We start from the raw sequence: 26,433 nt of genomic DNA on the forward strand, positions 1-26,433 counted from the left end.
GATATCTTTCTTGGAATGATTTTAACAACTAGGCTTCCGCTGGGGCGTACTGGAGTTCTTTTCCAGGTGTGAACCTTAAACCATAAACGCATCTCTCATCTCTCCATTCATGCACTCCTCTGCGTGCTTCTCCCAGCAGGGGATTCTCTTCCAGAGGTCGCTCAGTTTGGAGTCTGTGGTGGAATCCTATCTTCTCCACTCCTTTCCTCTCCAAAGCCCGGAAATAGATCTATTTGATCACCAAGCCCCCCTCTAGGTCCTCCAGGTGGGACCCCCCCGGGGGTGGAGCCAAACTGACCGAGTCCTTTCTGTCGTTTCTCCTGCCCGTTCTGGAGCAGCGGACGGGCAAGAGTCACCTCTCTATCGGAGCTGGAAAATTGGAGACCAGTTTTGAACAACTCTGAGTCTTTCAGCTGGGAGGCAACTCATTTCGGCCAGGAGGGGTCTGAATTTTGACCCTTGAACTACATGGGTGCTCAGAGCTTCACCTGACGTTCCTCGCTAGGAGAGTTTTCCGTATATTTGTTCTCGAGGGGTGGGTGTCTCCTCTCCTCTCAACACCCACCTTACCTTCTCACCATCCCTGTCTTCGAGTCTCCTGCCTCCCAATCACTGCTTACACTATCCTCCTGTTGGGAATGCCCTTCCTGTTGACTTTTCCAAACCGAGCCTTTCCTCACTCGGGCAAGTCACTTCACTCTCTTTCTCCTCAGTTACCTCATCCGAGACGGTGAGCCCCACAAGGGCTTGTGTCCAACTTCATTTGTTTGTATCCATCCCAGTGCTTAGTACAGTGGAGACGCTTAACAAATACCACAATTATCATTATTATTGCTGGAAAACGATATGGACGAGGCTTCCAAGAACAGCTAACGGGTCTCACCCTCCTCTGCCAGGGATTAGGGAGCCGTGGCCCGGGGGGGGGGGGGGTCCTCGGTGTAATCATCCAGCTTCTCAGAAGGTGCCCCGGGGTTTCCAGGTTTCTCCATTACCACAACCCGACCACTAAAGGAGGAGTGGGCTTTCCTCACTCCCGCCCACCCCCATCGTTCTCAGTTTGGTTGGGAGGTACGCAAGGAGGAGAGCTAGAACTTGAGTCTTCTCTTCCAGCCACATCACCGTCAGCACCGCTCTGCCACTATTACGCCGACGGCCGGGAACTGCGGTGCCTGAGTTTAGGAGAGGGACGTGGAAGCGGGGTCCCTTTAAATGGCTACGAGGCACCTCTGGCCGGAAAGGCAGGGGACCGTCGGGGCCGTTACTGGATCAGACAGGTGAAGCGATCTATCCATCGCAGGATTCAGTCTCCGACATAGGTGCCAGATCCTTCTCCTTTTTTATGACATTAGTTAGGTGCTTACTACACTTCGGGCACCGTACTAAATGCCGGGGTGCTGATAACAACAATAATAGTAATTATGGCATTTGTTAAGCCCTATGTGCCAAGCGCTGGGGTGCATACAAACAAATGGGGTTGGACACAGTCCCTGTCCCATGTGGGGCTCACAGTTTCAATCTCCGCTTTACAGACGCGGTAACTGAGGCACAGAGAATTTAAGTGACTTGCCCGGTGTCACCCGGCAGACGGGTGGAGCGGGGATTAGAACTCAGGTCCTCCTGACTCCGAGGCCCGTGCTCTGTCCACTAGGCCACGTTGCTCTTCCATTCCTGGAAGAAGCATGCCGATCGGCCTGCTGGACATCTCTGAAGCCTTCTGACCGTTTTTTTTTTTTTGCCCGCACAACCTCCCGTGAGAACAAATTCCAAGTCTTTCCCGGACACTGGATGAGAGGAGTTTCTTTTTGTTAATTTGGACTTATCGTCATTAAGCCTCGGCGGGTGGTCCCTCCTCTTGGGCTCGTGGAACCGGGCCAGGATCCCTAAGATGAAATATGAGCACTCCGGCGGCCAGCCCCCAGAAGAAGCAGACCAGGCCCTACTATTTCAAACCTAACCCTCAGAAGTCGATCAGCCGCAGCTCACGACAGGTTTGCTGGTTCTTTGGCGTGTTCTCCCTGATGATTTGTCACATTACTTTCTCTAACCTGCCCCACACGCTTCCACCAGAGAGGAACCCAAAAACAGGTTCCAATTTCCCCAATTCAAATCTGCCCTCCCCACCATCTCCTCACCCTGCCCCATTGCCAACTTTCCCCTCCCCCAGAGCAGCCCCCGTGCCTAAGGTGACAGAGCCGGGGTCACTTACTTTGAAGTTGTACCTCACGATGTTCTGAGGGGCATGTGGGTTATTTGCTGTCAAGATTCGGGTGAATTCCTCTTTTAATTCCTATCAAATGGAAACGCCAAGTCACGAATGGAATTCTCTTCCACCTCAATGGAAGGCTTGGGGTGGATGATATAAAAAAGAGATACAGGTTGGGCTATTCATATCTGCCCAGTTTCTGAGCCCCAGCTTCAGTACTTATAAAACCGGATTTCTTCACTCTCAGAAACAGAGGGTCCACGGGTCTGTCTTAACTGACTCGGCAAGGCTCGCTCGTTCCACCTTAGCAAAGAGGAGTCGATTTAGTTGTGTCCACAGAACAACCCGGATATCTGGACCTCTTCACTCTCAGAAAGAGAGGGTCCACAGGCCTGTCTTATCTGACGGGACAAGGCTCACTGTTTCCACCTTAGCAAAGAGAAGTCGCTTGAGTTGTGTCCACAGAACAATCCGGAGATCTCTATTTTCTGGTACGTTAAGCACTTACTTAGTGTTAAGCACTGTTCTGAGTGCTGGGTAGATACAAGATAATCAGGTCGGTCCCTGTCCCCCACAGGGCTCCCAGTCTGAGTCAGAAGGAGGAGGACTGAATTCCCAATTTACAGATGAGGCGACTGAGGGCAGAGAAGTGAAGTGATTTGCCCAAGGTCACACAGGAGCGGGGATTAGAATCCTGTGCTCTTTCCACTAGGCCGCAGTGCTTCTCTGACTGAGGCCACCAGGCGTAAAGACCGCCTTCGCGGGAGGGGGCCCCAGTGATGGCCTATGAAATGCACGAGACACGAGTCAGAGGTGGTTCTTCCCTTTCTCCAAGGTGTGGGAAGGTTCGTTTGAGACTCCGAGAAACGTGACTCTCTCTCAGAGTTAGAATCGGAGAATGAAGAAACCCCTCTCCCCAATTTGCCCTCCCCATCCCCAGCCACCCAACCACCTAGCAGCCCAGCTCCGGCCCCAGCTCCCCGCACCACTGGGCTTCTGCTGAGCGGCAGCAGCCAGCGACTCCACACTCCTTCTGGGAAAAACAGAGATATCTTCTAGATCCTCTTCGCATCAGAGAGACCCCACTTTAAATTTGGCTCTCACAGTGAAGTTCTCTTTGGCTCCGATGATGATGCCGAGAACTTGGAAGTTGAACACCGACAAGGAACGATTCCCGTTTCAGTCGTGAAAGGGATCTGTGGGGAAGGCAGAGTTCCTGGAGAAACCCAGAGCTCTGGGCTCCCAGCTGGGGGCAGGGAGGCTTGCCCAGAAGGTAGCCCATCCAGAGAAATGGATTGGCAGATTCCACTGGTTGATTCCAGCGAGGTGAGTGGCTTGGACTCAGCCTCCCCAATGGGAAAAACCCCCCGGCTCCCCTACTGAGCCAACAGAGGCAGTTCTCCTCCCCCTCTTAATGCCAGAAAAAAACGGGCCGGTCCCGAGGATCATAATCTGCGAGAAAGAAATCTGCGAGAAAGGCTGCAAGAAATGCCAGATGCCGTGGGGCGGTTCAGGGGAGAGCATGGCACCCCTAAAGGATCCACTGGTCTCAGCATGGACTACAGAAGGCTGGGTAGGGGCCCGGAAGAAAGCGAAGGGGGTGAGCCGGACGGCAGGCCACAGTGGGAGGATTTACTCACAGCTTCGGTCAGCTCCAGTTGGTCTAGGGGTTTTAGCAGCGTTCTGGACTGAGTCCACTCCTCTGTTCCTTCGCCTACTTCCGTCCCGACATCGTCATCCTGCTCCAGGGACCGCAGAAGACGGTTCTGGTCACTGAGGTCAACACTCCTCCCCAGCCTGGACTGCAGCTTGACCTTTGCCCACTCACCCCCAGGACGGCACTGGCTCTTAGCCTGGCCTGGGCGGCTCAGGTCAGCCAAGACTCTCAGAAAGGGCACCGATAGCCACTTCTTAGCCGACCCAACACCAAAATCCCCCTTTCCTTCCTCACTCTGACACTCATTCTCCATCTTGCTTCAGAGTGAACTGTAAACTTTAGCACGATATTACAGTAAAACCTTTCACTTCTTTCTCAACTGTCCCCAGGAGCAGAGATGCCCTCCGATTGCCTTTTGGAGTTCGGATTTGGGCCACCTATCTTTTTAATACAAACTCTTTCAAACACTCAGGTAGAAGAATCACATTAGAAGCGACGTGGCTTAGTGGAAAGACCACGGGCTTGGGAGCCACAGGTCGTGGGTTCTAATCCCCGCTCTGCCACTTGTCAGCTGTGTGACTTCGGGAGAGTCACTTAACTTCTCTGTCCTCATCTGTCAAATGGGGATTAAGACTGTGAGCCCCACGTGGGACAACCTGATTACCTTGTATCTACTCATTGCTTTGAATCGTGCTTGGCACCTAGTAAGCGCTTCACAAATACCATCATCATTATTATTATTATTATTATTATTATTATTATTACATCACGGTGTTGTATGGCTACTTCACAGCAATAGGTATTGCTGCCAGTGGGCATGGGAGAGAGTAGGGGAGAGGAAAGGAAAGAAGGGACGGGAGACAGCAAGAGAGAGGAGAAGAAAATAGTAGTAACTGCGTAAGCCCGGTGTGGGCAGGGCTTGTCTCTCTTTATCGTGGAATTGTACTTTCCAAGCGCTTAAATACGATTGAAAGAGTTAATCCAGTCATTCATTCAATTCATTCAATCATTTGCATTGAGCGCTTACCGTGTGCAGAGCACTCCACTACGGGCTTGGAAGAGGACAATATAACAATAAACAGACAAATAAACAGATACTGTCATACTAGTATTTATTAAACACTGGAAAATACAGGCCCCCGCTCCTGTCCCCGCTCCTGCACTCGTCCTGCCCTAAGCCCGCCTCTGCCCTGGCCCCTGCCCCTGCCATGCCCTCGGTCCTGTCCCTGCCCTAGCCCTATCTCTGCTCCTGCCCTTGCTCCTATTGACAGCACCCCCACCTTCCTCCACTCGCCCCAACTACGAAGAGGCGGCTCCAGAGTCGGGGAGGATGCCCTTCCCTCTGCTCAATGCGAGGAGTGTTCTCCCCTCTGTGAAATGGTCGGACTCCCTCGCAGGGTTCAATTCCCCGCTCAGAATGGCACAGGGTGGGTGGTCTGAGTGGGGTATGAGTGAGCCAGACCCTTGGGGCGGGAGACGGGGGGGGGCATGGTTTTCTGGAGATTCAGCTCTCCATCTGCCCCTCCTGATGAAAGACCCTGGCTGAGACTGACAGGTGATCTGTTGTGGACACTCCTGCTCTCCCTCTCCCCTCTGCCTCTGGGGGCCATTGGCCATCATTTTTCGTTACACTGTCCCTGACAATGCTCAGCTCTCTCACAGATACTTAATTCGTGCTGGAGTTGCTGGCGCTCAGCCCCGGGACATCTGCATCAATCCATCGATCAATCAGGCTTTATTTATAACTCAAAAGTGTGAAAGAGAACAAAGAAATTGCAGGCTGTCCCCACAGGAGCTCAGCTCACTGTACCCAGTCAGCTTTATTCCAGATCAGAGGGAACGATGCTGAGCCTGGAACTGTAAGAAGTACCAGAGTTTCCACTCTTCACCTCGATCTCCACTCCTCGAGTCGTACAGCCTGGAGATATTTCACTGGGGGCGGGAGGGGAGGAGGGTGTCAGTCAGCACCCTCACCATTCACTGGGGGGCAAACCGAAGGGAGGACCGTAAACTAAGCACCTAAGCGCTCCGTCCGTCCGTCTGTCTGCCCACCCCTCGCCCCGCCGCGAGGGCAAAGAGCCGCCGTGCTAACTAATCCCAGGACTTGGAACGCTCCCCAAAGCCTCATAGCGTCTATCCCAACGTGTCTTCCCATCCCAGTACCACTGAGTGATCAGAAGACTACAATCCCGCCATGGCTCTGCCCCCCAAGGTAGGACCTCAGGTCAGGTTGGGGAATCTGCCCTGTTCCTAAAGAGCCCTGATCTTTCAACCTCATGATGTACCTTAAATGTATTGGAATTCGAATTTTTTACGGTATTTGTTAAGCACCTACTGTGTGCCAAGCACTGAGGTAGATACATGATAATCAGGTTGGACAGAGTCCATGTCCCATATGGGGCTCGCAGTTTCCATCCCATTTTAACGATGAGGTAACTGAGGCGCTGAAAGTTAAGCCCAAGGTCACACAGCAGACAAATAACGGAGTCAGTATTAGAACGCAGGTCTTTCTGACTCCCAGGCCCGTGCTCTGTCCACTAGGCCATGCCGCTTCCCGAATTTTTATCCTCCAGTCTGCCAAATCGAATCCCCTTTGTTAACTGGAAAATCAACACAACACTTAATTGTTAAATCGATCTAAACATCACTCGAAATGCAGTGCCTGTCATTATTCAACTGACATAGATTTTACCTTTCTCGGGTAGGGTATAAAGAATCTTACAAAGTTTTGGGTGCTCAGAGAGGTTGGGTCACTTACCCTTTTGCGGGAGCTCTTGCCCGGTCCTGTGGAAAAACTCTGAGGAAAAAGTAGAAACAGAAAATGAATCAAACTCAATGGGGTAATCATTTAAGAAATCATTCCATTTTCCTAGTGCCCTGAGACTTTGACAAGAGACACTTAAAATCTGAATGAAAAAATTAACACTCTAGAGGATAAGAGTTTCTCAATTCAGTCAAAGGGAATGTTTTCGCGAGCTCCCGGTTCGTACCAACCAGGCCCTTCCTGGCCCCGGGGAGCCTCGGTGACACGTAGTGGAAGTCAAGCTACACCTCTGATCTGCAAGGTTAGTGTGGAAAGTCTTTTCATTTAGTTTTACCAGCGGGCAAGGGAGTGACACAAACAGCCACTCGCTCACTCCTCCAAGGGTCCAATACCAGCCTGTGGTCAAAGGGGCCCTTCCTGCCGATGCTTCTGCGACTTCTGCTACAGATGCTTCCCTCTGAGCCTCCAGAGAGACTGGATGCTTCAAAGCAACGGCCTTTTATCTGCCTCAGCACGGTAGCCGTGGCCCTACGTGGCCGTCACTGGTTGGTCCGGGCCCGTTACCGGGTAGAACAGAAAGCCCCGTCTCCCTCCGTGCTCGGTCTCCCCCGAGGCCCGCAATCACCCGCCCTCAAGTAAAGCAAAGCCCATCGGTGCCTTTGCAAAGTCTCTCCCTGGTCGTCGGTGGTGGGGTCACAAACAGTCACTAACTAGGCAGCTGGTCGTGGGCTCGCCACAGATGTTTGGTGTCAGGGACACTGACGTGGTGCCCAGCACCTCTCTGGCGAGCCGACCCAAGGAGTGTTCTCAACTTCCGAGTTGGCCCCATTTCTAGGTTTGGACGATGGCTAACCGATGTCAAAGATGATCAATCCATCAGCGGTTTCTGTTGAGTGCTTACCGTGTGCAGACCACTCTGCTACGTGCTTAGGAGAGTACAGTTTGTTTTTTGGTATATGTTAAGCGCTGATTATGTGTGAGGTACTCTGCTGAGCGCTGGGGTAGATAGAAGCTAATCAGGTTGGCCACGGTCCCCGTCTCACACGGGGCTCGCCATCTTAATCCCCGTATTACAGACGAGGTAACTGAGGCACAGAGGAGTGAAGTCACTTGCCCAACTTGAGACAGCAGCCGGGATACGGGGCAAGCCGGGATTAGTCAGGAGGACCCCAGGCTCTAGCCATCGGGCCACACTGCTTCTCCGTACATAACAGGGTTGGCCAACTCGGCCGTGATCCCTGCCGTGATCAGGCCTTTAAAACTGCAAACCAAATAGTAATCCAGATGCTAGGTCCTGGTTACTAGGTCTTGAGGTTCCTTAGTGCCCCAATATCTGGATTCTCTCTAGTAAACTCATTATGGGCAGGATCCATGTCTAATTCTGTTGTACTGTACTTGCCCAAGTGCTTAGTGTGGTGCTCTGCACAGAGTAAGCACTCAGTAAATACCACTGATTGATTGATTGCTCACCAACTGAGGAGTTCACTAGGCTTAATACAGAAAAGAGATGCTAGAAGAAGCCATTTGAAATTTAAAACAGGCTCAATAATGATTTTAAAATTTTTCTTTAGTATTTATTAAGCGCTTCCTACGTTGCCAGGTACTGTACTAAGCGCCGGTCCCCTCTAGACCGTAAGCTCTCTGTGGGCAGGGAACGTGTCTGTTACGTTGTTAAGTGCACGGGAGAGTACAATACCACAGAATCAGCGGAAGCGAATCGGGTTGGACACTGTCCATGTCCCACACTTAATCCCCATTTTACAGATGAGGTACCTGAGGTCCAGAGAAGTGAAGTGACTTGCCCAAGGTCACACCTCAGACAACTGACAGAGCTGGGATTAGAATCCAGATCCTTCAGACTCCCAGGCCTGTGCTCTATCCACTGGGAAACTGCTTCTCGAGGATTAGATAAATCCTTGGGGATTGGGGGCAGTGATATCCTGGTGGCCGTCTAGTCAGCACGGACTGAACCCCCAGCCTCTAATCTTCATGGTGATGATGATGATTTAGGACAGGGAATAGAATTCCCAGCCATGGGGAGCAGCCACCCAGTGGGACCATGATTCGGGCGCTTCTGCTGGGCTGTCTTAAAGCAATAACCACGAGACTTGTGTTTTAAAGGATTCTTTGCCTTAAAAGAATAACTCTGAAGGTTAACGTGACGGGCAATGGGATTTAAAACAGATCGCCAGAGTTTTAGACGCCGTCAAAGTTTGAGCTGCCGGCTTTAAATGAGAAAGAGGAAACGAGATTCTCTCCCCCTTGCCCTGCAAAAATGTGTCTTTAGAAGCATTTATCTGGCAGTGAAAGAATTACCAAGGCGGTTGGAGTGTAACTGTTTCTGGCAGTTGTGCATAATTTAATTAGCACCCTATAAAAGCGTAATGGTATCCAACACGCAAAGTTCACTCAACACTGATACAGGCGACTGCATCCTAGCCAGCACTTTAGTACAGTCCTCTGTAGCTGGTGCTACCGTAATTTACCGGTTCTCATTAATCTACTGTATTAACAGTCAGTGGGCTGAACGGGAAGCCAAAGGAAAAGTAGCCATTCCTTTCCCTGAGTCGATCAACGGTATCTGTTGAATACTTGCGCTGTACCTAGCACTGAACTAAACGCTTGGGAGAGAGTTGGGAGACACATCCCTCGCGCACAACGAGCTCACAACGAGAGCGCTGCTCTCCTCACAGCTGCGTCCCCACGCAGGCTTGCAATGGCTGGGATGGCCGCTGGAGAAGACTAGGCACGAAGAGGTGGAAAATAAACGTTCAATTCAATTCAATAGTATTTATTGAGCGCTTACTACGTGCAGAGCACTGTACTAAGCGCTTGGAATGAACAAGTCGGCAACAGACAGAGACAGTCCCTGCCGTTTGACGGGCTTACAGTCTAATCACGGGCTTACAGTGGCTTAAACCAGAGAGATCACTAAAGCCGACAGGCCAGGTGAAGCAAACTGAAATCTTTACTAAGTGTTAAACCTTGGGGAAGGTACAAGTTACCAGTTAAAACATAATCCCGGTCCCAGAAGGATTCTCAACCTATCTTATCCCCATGATATAGATGAGGCAACTGAGGTCCATAGATGTTAAATAACTTGCTCTGGGTCAGAGCTGGGCCTAGAACCAAGTCTCCTGACTCCTAAACCCATGCTCTTTCCACTAGACCACACTGCCTTCATTCATGGAGCGATACCATATTTTCCTTCTCCTCGGAGGTAGGTTGAGGCCACTCGTAGGAATGCCGATAATAATGATACTTTGAGTTTGGTGGAGCCCTTTTCTTTCTCCAAAAGGGAGTCGATTATTTTATTTGGTGGAGAAAGACCGATATTATTCTCATTTTATGGGTGAGGAAAAAGAGCAGTTATGAAACCTACCTAAAGTCACACAACAGGCTAGTCTAAAATCCAGTTCTCCTGGCTCCATACCCAGGTTCTATCCCAGTGGACCATACGCCCTCCCAACCCGAGTTCTGTAGCACATGGATGTTTCAGAATCACTTGGTTTCTTTTTTCTCATGGCATTTATGGGTCAAGCTTTGGGGGTTACCAGATAGGGCACAGAGCCCATCCCAGATGAGGCTGACGATCTATCTTAGCCCTACTTTAAAGATGAGGAAGAGGAGGCCCAAGATGATTAAGTTCATTCACTTCATTCATTCAATCGTATTTATTGAGCACTTTCTGGGTGCAGAGCACTGTTCTAAGCGCTTTGGAGAGAACAGTAAACAGACACGTTCCCTGTCCACAGTGAGCTTAAGTCTTGAGTTTCGGTGACTCTAAGTGACTTCGGTGAACTCGCCCAAGGTCACAGACGAAGCCCGCGATCGAACTGAAACTTCAGTTAGTTCTCAAGAACTCTTCTGAGCAGGCCAAGGCAAACTTTCACTTTCAAAAACCACTCCTCTCCTCAGCCAAGCAATCAATCAGTGGTATTTCTTGAGCACTGAGTGAAGAGCACTGTACTAAGCGTTTGAGAAAGTACAGTACAACAGAGTTGGTAAAGACGAACGCTGTCAAGGAGGAGCTCACAGTCCACAGGGAGAGGCAGATAATAAAATAAATTACAAGCGGGGAAGAGGGAATGCAAAGCGGGAGAGGGGAAATGGCGTCAGGGAAGGCCCTCTTGGAGGAGACGGGATTTTAAGAGGGTTTTGAAGGCGGAGAGAGTGGTGGACTGTCGGATATGAAGGGAAAGGAAGTTCCAGACCCCCGCTAGCCCATAGAGTCCGGCCGATTCGGTGAAGGCAAGAGCAGACAGCACTCCTTAAATGACCGTCTCTAGGACTCTGGATGATGCTCGGAGCCAGTTGAGTTGGAACAGATTCCCGGAGGTGTATAAGTAAATTCTTCTACCAATTCCAGGCTTCTTGTCGCATTTTGCAGGAAAATTCTCCCAGCAGTGGACTGAACCTATTGGAAGTCTCATGTTGAAAATGTTTGGGATGGGAACAGGGAGAGAACACCTTAATTTTTTCTTCTACATCCCGACCATCCTCTCTAGAGAACACTGTATCCCGTTTATCTATGGATTTATCCAGACTCCTCTTTAAATTGCTGATCTATTTTGCCTGCTCAGTTTCCTGTGGGAAACGAGGCTATACGCTTTCCACCCACTCTGGGAAGAAATGTTCTCGGTTGATTTTGAACCCACCGACTTCACGCTCCAACGGGTGCCCTGCTGGTGTTGAGATTTGGCGATCGGTAATTCAATATTTGTCCTGTTCACAGCTTTCCTGATTGTGCAGACTTCAGTCATGTCTCCTCTCAGTCTGTGTCCTTTCAGGCTGAAGAGTCCTAACCTCTACATTCCTATCTTCATTCAGAGGACAGCTAGAAGCAAGTAAGCCCTAGTGGAAAGAGCTTGGGCCAGGGAGCCAGAGGGCCTGGGTTCTCATCCTGCCTCGGCCACTCGCCTGCCGTGCGACCTCGGGCGAGTCACTTAACTTCTCTAGTTTCCTCCACTGTAAGATGGGCGTTCAACACTTGGACCGTGAGGCCCATGTGGGACAGGGACCGTGTCTGATCTGATGGTCTTGTAACGACCCAAGCGCTTAGAACAGTGCTTGACACGTAGTAAGCACTTAATGGATACCACTAAAAGACCCTGGCAAAAGTTGAGCAAATGATGTCCTTGATACAGTGGAACTGTTCTCTAGATTGCGCTCTCACTGTGGGCAGGGAATATGTCTACCAATTCTGTTCTATCGTTATATTGTAGTCTCCTAAGCATTTAGTACAGTGCTCTCACACAGTAAGCACTAAACAAACACCACTGATTGAGGCTTTTTTAAAATGCTGTGTGGTGGTAATGCAGTAATGGTGTTTACTGGGAAGCAGCACGGCGTCGTGGATAGAGCAACGGGCCTGGGAGTCAGAAGGTCGTGGGTTCTGATCCCCGCGCTCTGCCACTTGTCCGCCGTGTGACCTCGGGCAAGTCACTTCACTTCTCCAGGCCTCAGCTACCTCGTCTGGAAAATGGAGATTGAGACCGTGAGCCCCACGCGGAACAGGGACTCTGTCTAACCTGATTTGCGTGGATCCACCCCAGAGCCTGGCACATAGTAAATGCTTAGCAAATACCATAATCATTATTATTATTATTATTACTGAGTGACTTTTAGGTACAGCACAGTACGTGCTAAGGTCTTGAAAGATACAATAAGAACACAAGACACATTCCCCGCATAAAAGGTGCTTACATGTTAATGTAAGTCTGGATTTAAAGGTATAACTTCCTCCCTCACAAAAGAAATGTGATTTTAATTCTCCTCCTTGTCTGAGGAGGGAGTTCCTAGGAAGCTAGGGGAGGTGGGAATGTCGATGGGGGCAGCAGCAGAAGGCTAATGATGGTTGCCAGGACAACCGATGGATCCAAGAGGTCACTGCTAGGGAAGCAGTCGGGCTGTTTTGCCGCGGCTAGGTCACTGCCCGCCCCAAATCATTCCGGACAGAGAGATTAAAGACCTCCGAAGTTTCATCTGAAGAGCCGGGAGACCCTGGGGTCGACACGGGTGGCCATTTCCCGAGGAGTCTGGGCTCAGCTGGATGATGTCTCAGGAGCTCCTGGGGATGCTGCAAAGGGCGGAAGAACTTTGACCTCAGGGAGGAGAGGAAGTGAGCAGATAGGGCCTGAAGAAGTCACAGGATTTAGTACGCGGTCCCCGGACCTCGTGAAATCCCGAGTCCTCGACCCAAAGAAAAGAGCTATCGGGGAACCCAACAGTTCGGTGACTCAAGGGCTTATGGCTGTTTTAACTCCGTTAGCCTCTGAGCTATTTAAAGTGTCTCGGATCAAGGTCCTAATCGTAATCCACATGGCAAACAGTCAAAGCAGATCTACCAAGGTTGATGGAGGAGGCAGGGAGAGATCATCGTTCGACTCATCCGCGTTAAACACCACGGTCGTTTAAGACAGAGTGATTTCGTTTTAATACACGGGGCAAGGGGAAAGTCCAAGAGACCTAAGCGTGATAATTGTGGCATTTGTTCAGCTCTTACTACGTGCCAAGCACTGTACTCGGCACTGCGGAAGATACAAGCTCATCAGGTCGGACACAGTCCCTGGCCCACATGGGGCTCGTAGCCTAAGTAGCCGCAGGAGGGAAAGGGAGGGTTCAGTCAATCTTCCGGAAGTATAAAGAAGCAGTGTGCCTAGTGGAAAGAGCATGGGCCTGGGAACAGAGGACCCGGGTTCTAATCCCAACTCTGCCAACTGTTCCGCCAAATGTTTGCCGCGGGACCTTAGGCAAGTCACTTCACTCCTCAATGCCCCAAGTTTCCTCATCTGTAAAATGGGGATTGCATACTTCTTCTCCCTCCTTCTGAGACTGCGAGCCCCATGCGGGATGGGGACTGTGTCCGGCCTAATTAACTGGTACCTACCCCAGGGTTCAGAACGGGGTTTGACGCATAGCAAGCGCTTAACAAAGACCACACTTATAAACCGTGAACAGACAACTTTCTTACAAAAGCAGAAATTTTAGAAATTCAGAGCCGTCACGGGCCTAATGACACGAGGCTTTATCACGGGGAGGAGGCGGAAAGCCCCCTCACCTGGCTGCGAATGTTAGCCGGAAGCCAGGAAGAAGAAGGCCACCCGAAGCCCTTCTCTTGAATTGAAGAGTTCTGCCTGAGTCTCATGCTCATCTCCTCTGGGAAATGCAGTTCCCAAGAAGAAGGTAATGCCAGAAGAAGCTTCCTCTCTCTCTCCTTGAGCTCCTTCTGGCCTCATTCCCTCCTCCAATGGAGATCCGGCTATGTCTTCAACCGGGTTCTGCGGAACTAAGTCTGAGAAGCAGCACGGCCTACTGGAAAGAGCTCAGGCCTGGGAGTCAGAGGACCTAGACCGTGAGCTCGTCGTGGACGGGGATTGTCCACTGTTTATTGTTGGGCTGTACTTCCCCAAGTGCTTAGTACAGTGCTCTGCACGCAGTCAGCACTCAATAAACACGACCTATTGCATGAACGAGTAATCTCGGCTCCGTCGACTGCTTCCTGGGTGACCTTGAGAAAGACATTTAAAAATAACTGTGGTGTTTGTTAAGCGCTTACTCTGTGCCAGTTCTAAGCGCTGGGGTGGATACAAGCAAATCAGGTTGGAAAGAGTCCCTCTCCCACGTGGGGCTCACACTCTCAATTCCCACTTTACAGATGAGGTAGCTGAGGCCCAGGGAAGTGATGTGACCTGCCCAAGGTCACACAGCGGACAAGTGGCGGAGCCGGGATTAGATCCAGGTCCTTCTGACTCCCAGGTCCGGGTTCTATCCACCTGGCCGTGTTTTTCTCTGCCTCAGTTCTCCTGTTCTCCCTCCTCCTTGGACTGTGAGCCCTATGCAGGCCAGGGACTGTGACCCACCTAATTAATCGGTTTCACCCCGGCACTTAGAACAGTGTTTCACACATGGTAAGGGCTTAAATAATCCCGTAAAAAAGTCTAAAAATAATAAAGATTGTGGTATTTATTAAAGGCTTAGTGTGTGCCAAGCATTTCTCTTAGTACTGGAGTACATCCTAAATAATCAGGTCATAGCCTCTGTCCCACATGGGGCTCACAGTCTAAGGAAGAGGTAGAACAGGAATTAAATCCCCAGATAAACGATAAAGATCTGTCGCTAGTAAATGTATTTGTTTGTGTTAAGTGTTTGTTAAGCGCTTACTACGTGGCAAACACTGATCTAAGCACTGGCGTAGATACGAACCGATTGGGTTGGACACAGTCCCTGCCCCACATGGAGCTCACAGTCTTAATCCCCAATTTATTGATGAGGTGACTGAGGTACGGAGAAGTGAAGTGATTTGCCCAAGGTCCCACAGCAGACAAGTGGTGGAGCCGGGATTAGAATTCGGGTCCTCCCGACTCCCCAGCCCGTGCTCCGTTCCCGAGGCCACACTGCTGCACTTGCGGGTCCTTTTACCTAATTTCCAGACCTACTTTGAGTTCCTAGTAAATTATTTTTACGCTTTTGAAAACCAAACAAAAACACCACCAAAAAATGGGGCCCTGGGTATATTCTGGGTGATTTGGGTCCCATCTAAACGTCACCCCTGACAATTCAGAGCACAGCCTATAGAGAAATCAGATTATTCCGTAGGGGCCGGCCAAAATATCTGAACCAAAATATCCCAGCACCACCTGGGCCGATCATTTCAAGCTGTGGCGCGGTGGCGACAGGTAAGAGGGTGCCACAGCAGGGAGACGGCACCATGCCCGACCCTCACATATGAAAACCCTCAACCTGGCGGGTCTAGGATCTGAAGGAGGGTCGGGGTGGGGAACCAGCTGGAAAGGAAGGCATAGATGGAACCTCTCCCATGTGCTTTGCGCACAGTAGGAGCTCAATAAATACAGTCGAATGAATGAACGAATGGACAGTCCCAGTAGAGCCTGCAGACCCACGGAGAACAGGTCTCCAATCTCTTCATCCTGTAATATTTCCGAAGAAGCGCAAGCGAACACACCCGCCCGCTGGTTAAACGGAATTTATCCATTTACAGGGAAGCGGTGTGGCCTTGTGGAAAGAGCCCGGGCCTGAGAATCAGAGGACTTGGGTTCTAATCTGTCTGCTGTGTGACCTTGGGGAAGTCCACTTCGCTTCTCTGTGCCTCAGTTACCTCATCTGCGAAATGGGGATTAAGGCCGTGAGTCCCCATGTGGGACGACCTATCTTGTATCTAACGCAGTGCTTAGTACAGTGGCTGGCACATAGGAAACGCTTACCAAATATCATGAAAAAAATAAATTCAGGCTTCCAGACCGATCCTTTTCCACGGTACAAATTTCCCTCGTGATAATGGAATTGTTTCAGAAGGAGAGGCCCATTGGCATATATAAATACCAGGCTAGGCAGAGAGGGGCTCCAGGAGGGTGACTCTTCCTTTGACATTTCCGTGGTATCGGTCTTTATTTTTAAATGCACTTTCAGGTTTCCATTAAGCAGCACTTTGAAACCAAATACTTCGCCAGCATCAAAGTTTCCATTTTTGCAAGGCCAAGAGCAATTAGTCCACAGAAAGGGGGTAATTAAAGGCAAAATCTACTCCCGACCGGCACTGACGCATTTCAGCCTTTTGCAACTGGACTATAGGCTACCTGACCCTCCATCTGAGCCAAACACTTTACAGTGTTATTTTCTCAAACGGGTAGGTTCTACCGGATGCCTGTGGAACAGCATCAGCAATCGGGGCGGGGAGGGGGCACGGGGGAGGAGAGTCGCCTTATTTAAAGCTCGAATGTCAGGGAGAACATGAGATTCAAAATCAGAGAGGCAAGCACTGCCAGGCTCCGTAAATAGCAGCCGCAGTCCCAAATTTAAGGATGCTCAGGGTGGAATGGTTTTTCGCACACCAGTCTTCGAGGCCGCCCACGCACCCAGTTAACACCCATAAGCGGCGGCTATGTCTTAGAATGTGAAGGATTTATATGACCAAGGAACAACATAATCGCGACGAATCTCCCCGGCAAACAGCGGGATGGTGGAAGGATGGTTCAGCTTGGGGGCCGAGGGAGAAACTAAAAACCTTCCAGCCGGCCCGTCCGATCCTCAAAACCTACTGTCTGCCCGAGAAGCTCAGCACTGCGGCGGCCTGGGATCTGACCCACCCTAAGGCTATTGGCAAAAACGAGTCTGCGTGTGAGAAGCAGCGTGGCTCAGTGGAAAGAGCCCGGGCTTGGGAGTCAGAGGTCATGGGTTTGAATCCCGACTCTGCCACTTGTCAGCTGTATGACTGTGGGCAAGTCACTTCACTTCTCTGTGCCTCAGTTCCCTCATCTGTAAAATGGGGATTAAGACTGTGAGCCTCACGTGGGACAACCTGATGACCCTGTATCTACCCCAGTGCTGAGAACAGTGCTCTGCGCGTAGTAGGCGCTTAACAAATACCAACATTATTATTATTATTATTATTATTGTTATTAAAGAAATTGACTCCACTGGCTATGTTGGCCCAGTGTTTTGAAAGGCATTTCTCCCCTCCAAAGTTCCTTGTTTGGCACAGAGCTGCTGAGCAGGGCTAATTCATTTATTCAATTCAATCGTAGTTATTGAGTGCTCTGCTTGAGTGCAGGTCACTGTACTAAGCGCTTGGAGAGTTCAATTCAGCAACAGATAGAGACAATCCCTGCCCAACAACAGGCTCACAGTCTAGAAGGGGGGGGAGACAGACATCAAAACAAGTAAACAGGCATCGATAGCATCAATATGAATAAATAGAATTATATATACACATCATTAATAAAATCAATAGAATCCTTCTTCAATAGTATTTATTGAGCGTTTACTGCGTGCAGATCACCGTACTAAGCGCTTGGGAGAATACAACATAAAAATAGACACATTCCCTGCCCACAACGAGCTTCCAGGCTAGAAGGAGAAACTGGCATTAATAGAAATAAATAAATTACGGATATGTACCCAAGTGATGTGAGGCTGGGAGGCAGGATGAATAAAGGGAGCAAGGGAGCAAGGGTTGTGATCGACAAATTTAGGGAGGTTTCGCTTAGTCGATGAAGAGACGAAAGACTCCGAGAGAACGGGTCAAAGAACAGAAGAGCAGGAAAGCGGCGAGCGGCCCGTTGACCCCGGCGGGGTCCGAGTGACTGCAGCGCCCGGATCCCGGGCTGCCCTGCCAGCTTTATTGGTACGGCAGAACCCCACGCTGGCGCAGGGCACCCAATCGGAGCAAGGCGCACGTGGCACAGCAGCCAACCAGTCAGCACTTTCATGATCGCCTGACACCCGACCGGCCCGCGCAGGGGTGGAGCACGAAGATTGAAAAGTGGCACACGTGCGAAGGAGGGAGTCATTTTGCAGTTCACGTGGCGCAGGTCCCACGACAGAGGCTTGAGGCTGGCCTCACCATCGCAATCTTGAGGTGGTCCGCAACAGTCCCCCCCCGCGAACCCGGGGCCAAGAGGCCCCCCCGCGCCGCGAGAGACGCACCAGGGGTCCCGGCTGTTATCGGGGCCCGGTTGGGCAAGCGGCTGGAACCTATAACCCACCCTGGAGCGCCCAGAAGAGGACACAACCAGGAAAACACAAAAAATATACACGAGTGCTGTGGGGCGGGGAGGGGGGTAGAGCAGAAGGAGGGAGTCGGGGCGACGGGGAGGGGAGGAGGAGCAGAGGAAAAGGGGGGGGCTCAGTCTGGGAAGGTCTCCTGGAGGAGGTGAGCTTTCGGGGGGGAGTGTGCTGGTTTGGCAGATGTGAGGAGGGAGGGCACTCCACGCCAGAGGTAGGACGTGAGCCAGGGGTCGACGGCGGGACAGGCGAGAACGAGGCCCAGTGGGGAGGTGAGCGGCGGCAGAGGGGCGGAGTGCGCGGGGCTGGGATGCAGAAGGAGAAAAGGGAGGTGAGGTAGGAGGGGGGCAGGTGATGGCGAGGAGTTTTTGCTTGATACGGAGGTTGAGAAGCAACCACTGGAGATTTTTGAGGTGGGGACGGTGGTGACATGCCCAGACCCTTTCCGAAGAAAGATAATGGGGGCAGCAGAGTGAAGTACAGACTGAAGTGGGGAGAGACAGGAGGTTTCTGAAGTCAAGACTCCCCTCCCCTCCACGACTCTGAGATATCAGTTTGGGCTCCCGACCGTCCGCGTTATAGAACTCCCCAGGCCGAACTCGTCCCTGTCTTCAACCGTGCCCACAAGGAGACTCGAGGCAACGTCCCCCATGTCCGAGAAGGCTGGCAGCAGAGTGCGAGGAGGGCAGTTCGGAGCCTCGGCCTTGGGAAGCCGATGTCAATCAGGTGAACTTCTAGGCCAACCCAGAGTCTCGCAATCTCTGGAAACGGTCCTGTGGCCCAATTCTACCTATTGCTCCTCCAGTTCCTCCCTGCTGAATTGCAACAAAAAGATGTAGTAATCGACTAACAGAGGGGGAATTTGCTAACGTGGCCAGTTTCATTAGAGCCGTTAAGAACACGTGAATCCTGCAATTTCTGTTTCTAAAGTAATACTGGATTCGTCCCGGGAAGACTCCATTACTTGTCCTGGTCATAAGTCAGCATTTGAGCTTCCTGGAAAATTTGCCTTAGAAAAGCTTTCTGAAATTGCCCGATTGCAAGAGGATGGCTGGGATTTCCAAGGAAGTAGATAATAAATTACATTTTTTGAGCACTCACAGTAGGCAGAGCACTGTTACTAAAGCTTTGGGAAACTACAATATAACAGAGTTGGAAGACACGTTCCCTGCCCGTGATTAGCGTACAGGCCAGAGGGGAGGCAGAAATTAATATAAATAAATAAATTAAGGATATACCCATAAGTGCTGCGGGGCAGGGAGTGGGGGTGAAAAAAGGGAACAAGTCCAAGTCCCTTTCAACTTTATGATTCATTTTCATTCCCGAGAGCAGCACGAGCCATTACGTCACACACCAGCTCTCCCGGCTTCAAGGTGCTCGGAACTTCAGATAATGCCAGGGTTTTCCTCAGAGGACAGACGAGAGGAAATCGGTTTACATCTCGGGAGACGCGAGCTTGGTTTGTTGTAAGGAGAAGCTTTCTACGGAGTCGGGGTGCCCAGGGAGAGCAGGGTGCCTCCAGCGGGGGCGTCACCCCGCCGGGATGGTGTGGGATTGACCACTGTCGGGCTGGTGTCATTTATCTGAAGCTGAGGAATAGACACTAAGGACTCTGCGGTCCCTTCCAGTTCCCAGATGAATTCATAACAAGTTCCCCCATTCGCCTGACCGTTCAATCAAACGATCATATTTATCGAGCACTCACTATGTGCAGAATATCGTACTAAGTGCTTGGGCGAGTACAGTAAAATAAAGCGGACGGACGTGTTGCCTGCATCCTCGATCAATCAGTGAATTGTATTTAGCGAAGACTTACTGTGTGCAGAGCACTGTATTAAGCGCTTGGGAGAGTACAATATAACGGATCGGATAGACATGTTCCCTGCCTCCTGGATCATTCGCATTTACCTCAGTACTTACCTCAGTACTGGATCATTCGCATTTACCTCACTTACTGCGTGCGGAGCATTGGAGTAAGCACTTGGGAGAGTAAGCTTACCGTCTAGAGGAGGATACAGATATTAATATAAATAGATGCATTACGCATAGGGACATTAGTGCTGTGGGGCTGGGAGGCGGGGGGAAATTAAGGGAGCAAATCAGGGCAATGCAGATGGGGGTGAGAGGAAAGGAAAGGGAGGGCTTAGTCAGGGAAGGCTTCTTGGAAGAGACGGGCCTTCGATAAAGCTCCGAGGTGGGGCAGGGTAATCGCCTGTCGGGTAGGAGGAGGGAGGGCGTTCCAGGTCAGAGGCGGGATGCGGGCGAGAGGTCGGTGGGGAGACAGTCGTGACGAAGGTACAGCGGGTGGGTTGGCATTAGATAAGCCAAGTGTGAGGGCCGGTTTGGGGTAGGAGAGCAGCGAGGTGAGGTAGGAGGGGTCAAGGTGATTGCCTGCCTTAAAGCCGATCACGAGGAGTCTCTGTTTGATGTGGAGGTGGATGGGCAACGGCCGGAGGTTCTCGAGGAGTGGGGAAACGCCAACCGAACGTTTCTGTAGAAAAATGACCAGGGCGGCAGAGTGAACTTCGGACTGGAGGCGGGGAGGTCAGCAAGGAGGCTGCTACTGGAATCAAGGCGGGCCAGGAAAAGTGACTGGATTAACGTGATAGCAGTCCGGATGGAGAGGAAAGGGCGGATTTTAGCAGCGTTGTGAAGATTGAACCGACGGGATTTTAGTGACGGATTGAATATGGGGGTTGTATGAGAGAGAGGGGTGTCAGGGATAACGCCCGGGTCACGGACCTGTGAGACAGGAAGGACGGCGGTGCCGTCTACAGTGACGGGAAAGGCGGGGAGAGGACAGGGGTTGGGAGGGAGGGGCACCGGCGCCCTCATTCAGTGATGCCTTTTGCCCAATCTCAAAGAACTGATCTCCACCCTGGAGCTCAGTCCCCCTCTAGACTGCGAGCTCGTGGTGGGCGGGGAACATGTCTGCCAATACTTTGCGCTGTACTCTCACAGATGCTTAAGAAATACCATCGTTATCATTATTATCATAGTGCTCTGCAAATAGTAAGCATGGATAGGTAGATATAGATTAGTCCAAAGCCTCTCTGACATACGAGGGAAGACTATTAGTGTCACATCACTCTGACGGTTGAGACTCCTACGCTGTTATGACGGGTCGCGCTCCGAACCTCATCTCTCTTTCTTTCACGCTCTATCCTCCCCCCATTAATCATCACCCCCATCATCGGTACTTATTGAGCGCTTACTCTGCGCACTTTACTACTCACTCGTCTCGTGCCGTCGCGTCGTTTCACTAAGCACTTGGGAGAGTACAATACGACAGAGTTGGAGGACACTCTCCCTGCCCGCAACGAGCTTACAGCCTAAAGGGGGATGCGGACATAAATGTGAATGATTTATAATGTACAGTTTTTAGCTGTGTCCATAATCGCTGTGGGGCTGAGGGTGGGGAGACTATCAAATGCCCAAAGATCACAGATCACGGATTCATTTCTGCATCCTGCCTCCTCGGGGAGGGCCAGGCAGCGTCGGGTGGAAGTAATAGTTTTTTGCTGCCCTGCAATTCAGGAGGACGATTAACCTGCTGACCACAGCACCATCTTCCCTCTTAAACCCTTAACCTTGTCATGGTCTTCGACTCTTCCCTCTCTTTCAACCCTCATATGGAGTCTGTCACCAGATACCGTCGGTTCTTCCTCCACGACATTTCCAGAATCCACCCCTTCCTCTCCAAAGACGGCCCCAAGAGGCTGTCCCTGATTTATTTTTCATCTCCACTTGTATGCCATCTAAGCTGTTGATACACACGCTGTCCCCATAACCGAAATGAATTTTACTGTCCATTTCCCTTGCTAGAGAAGCAGTGTGGCCCAGAGGAAAGAGCGTGGGCCTAGGAGTCAGTGGACCTGGGTTCTAATCCCGGCTCTACCCTTGACCTGATGGGTGACCTTGGGCCAGTCCCTTAACTCTTCTGTGCCTCAGTCTCCTCATCCGCAAAATGGGGATTCAGTATCTGTTCTCCCTCTTCCTTAGACTGTGAGCCCCGCGAGGGACCTGATTATCTTAGTACAGTGCTTGGCACGTAGTGAGTACTTAAATACCATGATTATTATTATGATCGTAAGCTCCCAGAGGGAAGGGATGATGTCCAACAATCGTTCTGTACTCTTGGCAGCACGTAGGTCACAGCTCTGCGCATAGTACATGCTCAGTAAACATGACTGATAAATTCAAAAATTAACGGAGGACAGAGGGTTATTAGGAAGCAGTGCAGAGACCAGAAATAAATGGCTACTCTGCAAAAACAGTTTCCTCCTGCTATAAACCCTAGGCTTTTTCATTCCAGCTCCTGCCAGTCAAAGTTAATTTGACGAAATGTGAGACAAACGAGTACAGTGCAGAGAAAGGAGAAAGGAGTATTTAGGGGGAAGGGACAAAGGTACGCTTCAAAGGCGGTTTGGGGTTGGGCGTCTGGTATTTAGTTGGCATTTAGCAACGTCCTGCTGGCCGCCGCTTGGCGAACACAAACCATCTCCATGGTAAAGGCTGCTGGAAACACCGAAGGCAGTCGCGGGGCTCGCGGCAAAGCCGAAGGAGGGGCCAGTGGCCTACCTGTCTCTCTCGCTTCATTGCCCACCTGGGGTTCACAGTTTCATTCCCCATTTTACAGAGGGGGTAACCGAGGCCCAGGGAAGTAAAGTGATTTGCCCAAGGTCACACAGCAGACAAATGGCAGAGCCGGCGTTAGAACCCATTACCCTGTTGATTCCCAGGCCCGTGCTCTATCCACTAAGCCGCGCTGCTTCATTTCCAAAAGGAAATGAGCCTCCCCCTCTTCAAAGCCTCACTGAAGGCGCATCTCCTCCAAGAGGCCTTCCCTGACTAAGTCCCTCTTTTCCGCTCCTCCCACTCCCTTCTGCGTCACCCTGGCTTGCTCCCCTTATTCATCCCCCCACCCGGCCCCACAGCACTTATGTCCCTATCTGTAATTTATTTATATTACTCCCCCTCTAGACCGTGTTTGTTGTGGGCATGGATTTTGTCTGTTTGTTGTTATACTGTACTCCCCCAGACACTTAGTACCATGGCCTGCACCCTCTAAGTGCTCAATAAATATGACTGACTGACTGAATTTCATTCATTCATTCATTCAATAGTATTTATTGAGCGCTTACTATACGCAGAGCACTGTACTAAGCACTTGGAATGTACAAATAGGTAACAGACAGAGACAGTCCCTGCCCTTTGACGGGCTTATAGTCTAATCGGGGGAGAATGAATGAATGAATGAATGAAGCATTTGGCGGAGTAATTGGCAGAGCAGGGATTAGAACCTAGGTCCTCTGACTCCCAGGCCCCCGCCCTTTCCGCTAGGGCATGCTGCTTCTCAGGCGTCAGTCATGTCGTGGCTGGGCAAGAGATCCACCTGGGCCAGGTACCAACCGATCAATCAATCGATCAATCGCATTTATTGGCTACTATTCCGGAGAGATGCACTTGATAGGTGAAGGGGTCTAGGATGGGGTCGGTGGCTCGGGGACCAAAGAGGGTTGAGTAAAATGCCTCCTAAACGCCCCAAACCTTTCATTCAATAGTATTTAGTGAGCGCTTACTATGTGCAGAGCACTGTACTAAGCGCTCGGAATGGACAAATCGGCAACAGATAGAGACAGTCCCTGACCTCTGACGGGCTTACGGTCTAATGGGGGCAGACAGACAGACAAGAACAATGGCAATAAATAGAGTCACGGGGAAGAACATCTCCTTAAAACATTGGCAAATAAATAGAATCAGGGTGATGTACATCTCATTAAACAAAATAAACGGGGTGATGAAGATATATACAGTTGAGCGGACGACGGTAGAAACCAAATGGCCGAGATCCATCGTCGAGGCAGAGTAGAAACGGCTCCCGCAGATAGGTAGAAACCGCCGGGACACTTCCTCTACCAAGGAGAAGTCCGCTGCCGGGGCAAACTAAGTGGGGAGACCGTTTTGCATCATGTGAGCAAGTGTCCCCATAAAAGGGGGGGAAATCTACCATTGAGGATGGTCACAAGACTAGATGATGTGTTTCGAAACAGGCGTCTGGACATTATCACCCGGGGGACACGGACTGGACCGGACCCTCCCAGTGGTCCCAGGGCCCAGTGGGGCTCAACTACAACAGGTCAGAGAAAATCACGGAGCATTTCTCCTCCAAAGATGAAGTGAAGGTCGTCAAGAAGAGGTGGGCGGTGATTGCCAGAAGTAGCTCGGGCCTGAATCTTGTGAAACCGTCCACCACAAGCTGGGCGATGGCTGGGAAGGTGACGGGTTTTTTGCCTGTCTGTCTTCCCCGATTAGACCGTAAGCCCGTCAAAGGGCAGGGACCGCCTCTGTTACCGATTTGAACCTTCCAAGCGCTTAGTACAGTGCTCTGCACATAGTAAGCGCTCAATAAATACTACCGAATGAATGCTCGGCACATAGTAAGCGCTTAACAAATACCATCATTATTATTGTTAATCAAACAAATGGAATAATAAAGACGTACAAATAGAGAGAAGCGCCGGGGCTCACTGGAAAGAGGCCGGGCTGGGGAGTCAGGGGTCATGGGTTCAAATCCCGCTCCGCCGCTCGGCAGCTCTGTGACCGTGGGCAAGTCACTTCACTTCTCTGTGCCTCAATTCCCTCAACTGTAAAATGGGGATGACGACTGGGAGCCCCGCGTGGGACAACCTGATCACCCTGCATCCTCCTCGGCGCTTAGAACAGTGCTTGGCACCTAGTAAGCGCTTAACGAACGCCATCGTCATCGTTATTGTTATTATAGCCAAGGGCTGAGGGGCGGGAGGAGGGGCAGGGCAGAGGGAGGGATTACCAGTCTGTGCTGCGTCGCCTTCGGGGGCATCTTGGGGGGCGACGAGGGCATCTCTGCGATTGGGGCGGGGGGGGGGGGGAAGGTCACCCACTGGTGTCCCCCCCCCCACGGCCGCACACTCGCAGGACGGAGGTCTTCGTCCGTTACCCGGGCGACCGGCCGGAAGTACCGCTTTCTCCCTCAACTGTCAGTCGTTTGACCGATCGTTGGAGTGGAGTGTGTGTGTTGTGTGTGTTTTGTGTGCGGCGTGTGTGTGGTGTGCGTCCGCCCGGCCCAACGGGCTGGAATCCGCGTCGGCGCGTCTGGTCCTGAGGCTGTTGCCTCGGCAACCGCGGCCGGCGCCACTGCGCAGGCGCGGCTCCCTGGCTCTCGCTCTCTCTCCCCCTCCCCCGGCCCGGTCCTGATGCTGTTGCCTCGGCAACCGCGGCCGGCGCCACTGCGCAGGCGCGACTCCCTGGCTCTCGCTCTCTCTCTCTCCCCCGCCCCCCGCCCGATCCTGATGCTGTTGCCTGGGCGACCGCGGCCGGCGCCACTGCGCAGGCGCGTCTCCCTGGCTCCCCCCGGCGGGCGCTCCGGGATCGGCAGCCCCGGCCGTCCCCGCCCCGCCCCGCCCCGCCCCGCCCCGCCCCGGTTTCCTCCCCGTCCCCTCCTCTCCCCTCCCCCGGTGCGGGTCGGTGAGCGAGGAGGGGGCTCCGCCCCCGTCCCGGACCGATGCGGGCGGGGGCCGCGTCCCGGAGCCGGAAGTGGAGTTGCCGAGTCACCGCCCTGGCCGCCCGTCCGGCTGTCAGGGAGCCCCCGACCCGCTGACCGGCCCGACCGAGGGATGAGGCGGACCGCGGCCGACACCGCCCCGGCTCCCGCGCCAGCCTCAGCTCCCGCACCGCCTCCCGCCGCGGCCGCGGCTCCCGCATCCGCTCCAGCCCTTGCAGCGGCTCCGGCCCCGGCTCCCGCATCAGCCGCAGCTCCCGCATCCGCTCCAGCCCTTGCAGCGGCTCCGGCTCCTGCTCCCGCATCAGCCGCAGCTCCTGCCTCGGCCTCCGGTCCTGCCCCGGCCCCGGGCCCGGCCCGCCCCTCGCCCCCTCGAGGCTGAGCGGGGCTCCCGGCCCCCCCCGGCACCATGATGGAGGAGATCGACCGGTTCCAGGTGCCCACGGCGCACTCGGAGATGCAGCCTCTGGTGAGGGATGGAGGGGTGCGGGGAGGGGCGGGGGGGGGGGAAGGCGACGGGCACGGTTATCGTCGGAGCCTGCCCTCCCCAGCGCTCAGCACAGTGCCCTGCACACGAGCGAGCGCCCAGTCCGTGCGATTGCGTGAACGAATGCGTGAGGGGGTAACACGGATGGGAGGCGGGGAAGCGCTTACTATGGGCCAAGCACCGTGCTGAGCGCTGGCTACCGAAAGGGAGGGCGAAAGGAGGGGACGGGGAGGATGCACCAGCCGAGCGTGCGGCCCCC

General features: G+C 52.2%; 2 protein-coding genes across 5 annotated transcripts in view; one reads left to right on the top strand and one right to left on the bottom strand.

The window, feature by feature from the left end:
- Positions 1-25,292, bottom strand: part of DNAI1 (dynein axonemal intermediate chain 1) — a 187,565-nt gene extending 162,273 nt beyond the window's left edge. The window contains exons 1-4 of the mRNA XM_029060226.2: positions 24,980-25,292; positions 6,619-6,657; positions 3,844-3,942; positions 2,207-2,287 (exon numbers count right to left, since the gene is read on the bottom strand). Coding sequence (XP_028916059.1) covers positions 2,207-2,287; positions 3,844-3,942; positions 6,619-6,657; positions 24,980-25,030 — 270 coding nt within the window. The 5' untranslated portion in view covers positions 25,031-25,292. The remainder of the gene's footprint in view (positions 1-2,206; positions 2,288-3,843; positions 3,943-6,618; positions 6,658-24,979) is intronic.
- A 338-nt stretch (positions 25,293-25,630) lies between these two features.
- FAM219A (family with sequence similarity 219 member A) overlaps positions 25,631-26,433 on the top strand; it is a 79,952-nt gene continuing 79,149 nt past the window's right edge. For 2 of the 4 annotated variants that reach the window (XM_029060683.2, XM_029060684.2), the window contains exon 1: positions 25,631-26,156. In XM_029060683.2, coding sequence (XP_028916516.1) covers positions 26,097-26,156 — 60 coding nt within the window. In that variant the 5' untranslated portion in view covers positions 25,631-26,096. The remainder of the gene's footprint in view (positions 26,157-26,433) is intronic. The other 2 variants (XM_029060681.2, XM_029060682.2) reach the window with 1 other exon arrangement.

Source organism: Ornithorhynchus anatinus, chromosome 3, assembly GCF_004115215.2.
Source record: "Ornithorhynchus anatinus isolate Pmale09 chromosome 3, mOrnAna1.pri.v4, whole genome shotgun sequence".
NCBI lineage: Eukaryota > Metazoa > Chordata > Mammalia > Monotremata > Ornithorhynchidae > Ornithorhynchus > Ornithorhynchus anatinus.